This window comes from Otolemur garnettii, unplaced genomic scaffold, assembly GCF_000181295.1.
Source record: "Otolemur garnettii isolate 467f Iridium unplaced genomic scaffold, OtoGar3 scaffold00002, whole genome shotgun sequence".
In the NCBI taxonomy this organism is placed as follows: Eukaryota; Metazoa; Chordata; class Mammalia; order Primates; family Galagidae; genus Otolemur; species Otolemur garnettii.
Window position 1 is genome coordinate 36,760,590 of NW_003852397.1, and position 5,245 is coordinate 36,765,834.

At 42.5% G+C, this 5,245-nt stretch overlaps 1 protein-coding gene across 1 annotated transcript in view; it reads left to right on the top strand.

Annotated features, from left to right (window-relative positions):
* The window catches only part of KCNH8 (potassium voltage-gated channel subfamily H member 8), a 395,301-nt gene extending 392,649 nt beyond the window's left edge, over positions 1-2,652 (top strand). The window contains exon 16 of the mRNA XM_003781732.1: positions 363-2,652. Within this exon, the coding sequence (XP_003781780.1) occupies positions 363-1,067 (705 nt within the window). The 3' untranslated portion in view covers positions 1,068-2,652. The remainder of the gene's footprint in view (positions 1-362) is intronic.
* The last annotated feature ends 2,593 nt before the right edge of the window (positions 2,653-5,245 follow it).

The following is a 5,245-nucleotide window of genomic DNA, read 5'->3' on the forward strand; positions in this document are numbered from 1 at the left end:
AGGAGTTGGAGGTTGCTGTGAGCTGTGATGCCACAGCACTCTACCCAGGGGGACAGCTTGAGGCTCTGTCTCAAAAAAAAGAAAAAAGGAGAGAGATGATGAATGCACATCTCTACTTGTTTCAGAATCCCAGAATCATTGATTGAGAACCTGAGACTACTTATGTTTTACTGAGTTGCTTCAGAATGAGGATGGCTTTAGATCAGGATCTAAAGGTCCATCGAGGTGACCAACCAATCCATTTATCCCTTGGGCTTGGCTTTTCTTATTTGGAAAGCCCACTTCCCTGCTCCCCTTCTCTGAAGTCTAGGCGCTACCATGTACCTCTAACTATGGCCTTTTGCTTTGCTCTACCCACACAGGTAACAAGCTTGACTCAGGAAGTCTCCCAGTTAGGTAAAGACATGAAGAATGTGATGCAACTTCTGGAAAACATTCTGTCACCTCAGCAGCCCTCACGGCGTTGCTCTCTGCACACCACCTCTGTGTGTCCCTCCAGGGAGAGCTTACAGACCAGAATGAGCTGGAGTACACACCAACCTTGCTTACACTTGCAGACAGGTGGGGCTGCTTATACCCAAGCACAACTCTGTCACAGTAATATCACCTCAGATATTTGGAGCATGGATCCCTCTTCTGTGAGGAGCAGCCCGCAACGAACTGGAGCTCATGAGCAAAACCCTGCCGACAGTGAACTTTATCATTCTCCAAACCTTGATTATTCACCGTCCCACTACCAGGTTGTCCAAGAAGGTCATTTGCAATTTTTAAGGTGCATCTCTCCACATTCAGATACTACACTGACACCTCTGCAATCCATTTCAGCAACTCTTTCATCTTCAGTCTGCTCCTCCTCGGAAACGTCTTTGCACCTCATTCTCCCAAGCAGATCGGAAGAGGGCAGCTTCGGTCAGGGAGCCGTTAGTTCCTTCAGTCTGGAAAACTTGCCAGTATCTTGGAAGCAAGAAGGGATGGCATCAGTGTCTACGAAACCCTTGGAGAACTTTCCACTGGAGGTTGTCACAAGCACAGCAGAAGTGCAAGACAACAAAGCCATAAACGTATGATATGGGCTCACGGGACGCAGCTGCCCACTCCACTCCTACTACTGCATGACAGCTTTAGTTTGCCTTTTTTGCCTCTGGCGAGCAGGAGGACTGGGCCCAGTGGGGAATCCCACAGAAGAGAGTGTGAGGAGTCCAAGAAACGCAGAAGCACCTCCATACTGTAGCAAACTATCTCCAGACCCTAGAAGCATAATAAAAACATTTTCTTGTACAGGTATTAACTTACTGGTCTGTTTGACAGACTCTGGTAGAAGTCCAAAGCCCCTGAGGGTCTGAGCAGCTAGAAGTCCCAGACAAAGAATTGGTGGATTAGTCTTGTCCTAGGTGGCTTTTGTGAAGTGCAGGAAAGGTTTTTCCCGAGTGCCTGTTTGTCGTTCCTGAACAATATCCATAGCACTGTTGGCCTCCGGAGCGCACAGATCCTGCTGATCTATTTTCTTTTTGTGAAGGCAAAAGGACAATTATCACTGCATGTCATCTCCTAGACAATCAATCAAATAGAGCTGGTGGCCAATGGCTAGCTATTCGCACGTTATTTGCCATGTAAATGAAAATGTCTTTATTTATCAAAACAAAACAAAACACAGAGGCTATTTTTATATCCTTGGTATGAAATATGTATTTAAACTATTTAAAATATTTATAATGAAATGAATGTTTTCATTTTGGTAAAAAAAAAAAAAAGAAAGAAAAAGCTTGCTGTTTTAACAAGAAATGCACTACTGTTATGTATAGTAGATAATAATTATTTATTATTAAGAGGATGTAGTTTCAAAAGGAATCCCGCTTTCATCTGCATGTAGTTTGCAACAAATGTATCCTCATGCTTCTGGACGACTAAAGAAAGGTGAGGTCATATTTTACTAATGAAATAAAAACATGGACCGAGCCCCAAGCACATGAGATTTGGGGTGGTGGGAGAGCAGGCTCCAGGTACTCTCTAGCGATTGGTGTCAGTGCCCTGATGTAAGGCCGCCCGCACTGCCAGAAGACATGTCTTTCCTCCTGGCACCATACCCTGTTGCTCAGGAACCCAATGCCCATCTGTGGAATATGAGCTCACTTCTACATGGAGCCATTTGGGCCTCAAAGTGAGGGAGAAACACATGGGTGGATCCTTCCCCAGTGTTTCCTTTTAGGAGTACTGATAGATCAGGGGAAATCCTTAAATGGAGCCAACATTTCCTACTAATGATGTGTAGGAAGGACAACAGCTTGCAGTGGGGCAGCACTTTACCTTGTTTTCTTTAAACCTCCCGACGATGCTGTAGGGTATGCAGAGCACTTGTTTTGTTCTATTTGGTAAGGGAGAAAACTGAGAGACCACACCCTTAGAATTCTGTCACCATCTAGAACCCAAAATGCTTTCTGCGTCTCACATCAACATGCAAATTCAGGTGCAGGGTTTGGCAAGAATTGAAACACCTTCCCTTAAATTTTATTTTATGTTAAAGAACAAGTAGGGCCTAATCCCTCCAGATATCCCTTGAAGACATATTGAGCTCACATTCTGGAGTCCTCCTGTTTTTATTTCCCAGCACAAAGAATACACAAATTTGACACCATTAAAAGCATCTAAACAAACCAAGGCTTCTGATATGTGATTCTTGCATCCTGAAACTGGCTAGAGCAGCAGAGAGGAAAGGGCTTTTTTTCTCTTTAAAAAATGAGCACAGTACATGTTTACAAGACAGGTCACTGAGGACTCAGTGCCTTTGATTCACTCGTCTCGAAAATTCAGTCTGTCCCTAAGTTAAAAGAAAATTGAAACAAAGGCAACATTCCAGATTCCGTGTATTCATCCCCATTCCCCTTTTGCTCCTCCCAGCCTTTGTCATCATTCTAAGAAAATCGCAAGGAAGAGAAATATATTTTATGAAATGGATTATCATAAAAGTCTTCCTTTGTGTCATTGTCACGTTGAGTAGGCTGAGGAGGAGGAGGAAGAAGAGGAAGCACTGGTCTTACTGTCCTCGGGGTGGCAGAGGCCGGAGAAAACTCAAGAATAGGTGGACTCGCATGGTTCAACTCAGATTTTTCAAGGGTCCACTTTAATTTATTTCAAAATTAGTAAACAAGATATTTGAGTTTTTTCAAATTAACAGAACGAATGAAGTGAATTAACTAAGCTCCGAGGATCTGGGGAGGTCCTCGTGACATGGCTGGAAACATGCCCATAAATTCTCATCTATCGCTTGCTCTGTATCTACTGGAATGAGATCCAGCTCTCTGACCTGCCTTCAGTGGCAGCTGGACCAGAGTGAGCAGGCACCTGGCAGAAGAGAAGGCTCCTACCGATGTCCCCAGCGAGGGCCCCTGCCTAGGCTGAGCCACCCCACTTCATTCTTTATTGGCTGATTTTCTCATCGTCCCTCTGATAAACAGGATTTCCCACACTCTGAGTGATGCAGAAGGATATAGTTTTGTTTTGCTTTGTTTATGCATGTTATGATATTATTCCAGGAAGTGAGAAAGCCACATTTTCCTGGATGTTGGATTGGGGGAGCGTTGTTGCTATGCAAATAGTGGAGGCCCTTGCCTTCCCAGCAGGATGTATATTTGGATCCCTCTGTTCTCTTCTCCTACTCACCCTCTGCTAGAGAGCAAACCAGGGATCCAAAGGGAACAGAAGCAGTTATATTTTTGGTAGGGATTATTTTCTTAAAACTTACGTTGACAAGTGAAATCTTCTATGCCATCGTAATTGAGAGAACCACAGTAGATTACATGAAACTTTATATTAGTTCAGTAAGAAGAAATTTCTGACAATTAAAGCTACTGACGAATGGAATTTATTACTTATTCCCAGTAAAGAAGGTATCCTTTTAGAGGATGCATGACTATTTGACAAGAATAGTGTTTTCCAGAAGGGTTCTGCATGGGGTGTGAGGTCAGCAGAATGCTTACATCACAACCACAGGAGGTACATGTTTAAAGTGCAGACAATCTGACTTCCAGACTATCCCTTTGGACGGGGCCTGAAAATCTACCACTGAGTCAACTCCCTGGGTAACTTACATAAAGGATTGAGAAACATTGACTGAAATCTACATAAACACAAATGTGAATCAGAGCTAATTTTATACATAAGTGGACCATCATCTAAATTCTATCAGCGACAGCCCTGACTCTGTGTCTATAAAATACAGAAGTCTGGTTAACCTCTAAATCAGTAGTCCTCAAAGGTTAGTTGAAATAATGCATTTCTGGGGAAACTTATTAAAATAGAGATTTTTAAGGCTATAACCCCTTTGACATGAGCTGGGTCCTCAAATGATCCTAGTAAGGATGTTCCAGGAAACAAACTCTAGAAACATTGTCCTAAGCAGTATGGCCATCCCTTAGATAATAATTTATTTCTCTAGATGGACCAAGTAGAACCAAACCAATTAAAACCAAGTTTGTGCGATACTGTTTCTGTACAGTTCCTAATGCATCAACAATTTTTTTTTGTCCAAGTGATTGATCACTTCTCTCCGAGAGAGCTTTGAACATGCGTTCATTACTTCAAGTAAAAATGGCTGCTGTCTGCTATGGGCCACGCACCACCAGCCCCTCTTGATTTGTTGTGGAGCCTTGTTTTCTCATTTCATTAGGATTTTCTAGAAGGAAAAAGAAAAAGAAAATGCCTTTCTGAAGACTCATAAATTAGTTCCTTCCAAGCAGAGAAATCATATTTGAATGTGAAGCCAGATAACTGTTTGATTAGACTGGAGGATGACAATGGCTATGGGTAGCCCCTGTGGGAAACGGAAATGCTAACGTCAAGATTATAATTTTATCCACAACAATGAAGCAAGCTGCTGCAAGTAGTTCTTGCTAAAGGTACTTTTTCTCGTGGAGTACATAGCTTATTTTCTAAGTTCCTCTTTTTAAGACGTTGCTTTTATGTCTTGTTTTTTTTAAGGTTGTGATGCTCCAAACATAGTCTGCTCTGAGATCACCACCATCTTCGAAAACAGAGCCTCAGCACATATTCAGGCACTACTACAGTCCCTTCCAAAAGGCTTTCATTGCTGACTTCTTTAAAAAAAAAAGGCAAATAGCCCCTAAAAATATGATGTTGAGAAAGGAATAGGAGGAGTGTGTTTTGGAGGGACACAAAGGAATGTTGGCTTCCAATCCTTTTTTTCTTGCTCTGTGACCTTGCTTTGTTATTTAATGCTTCTGAGCCGTGA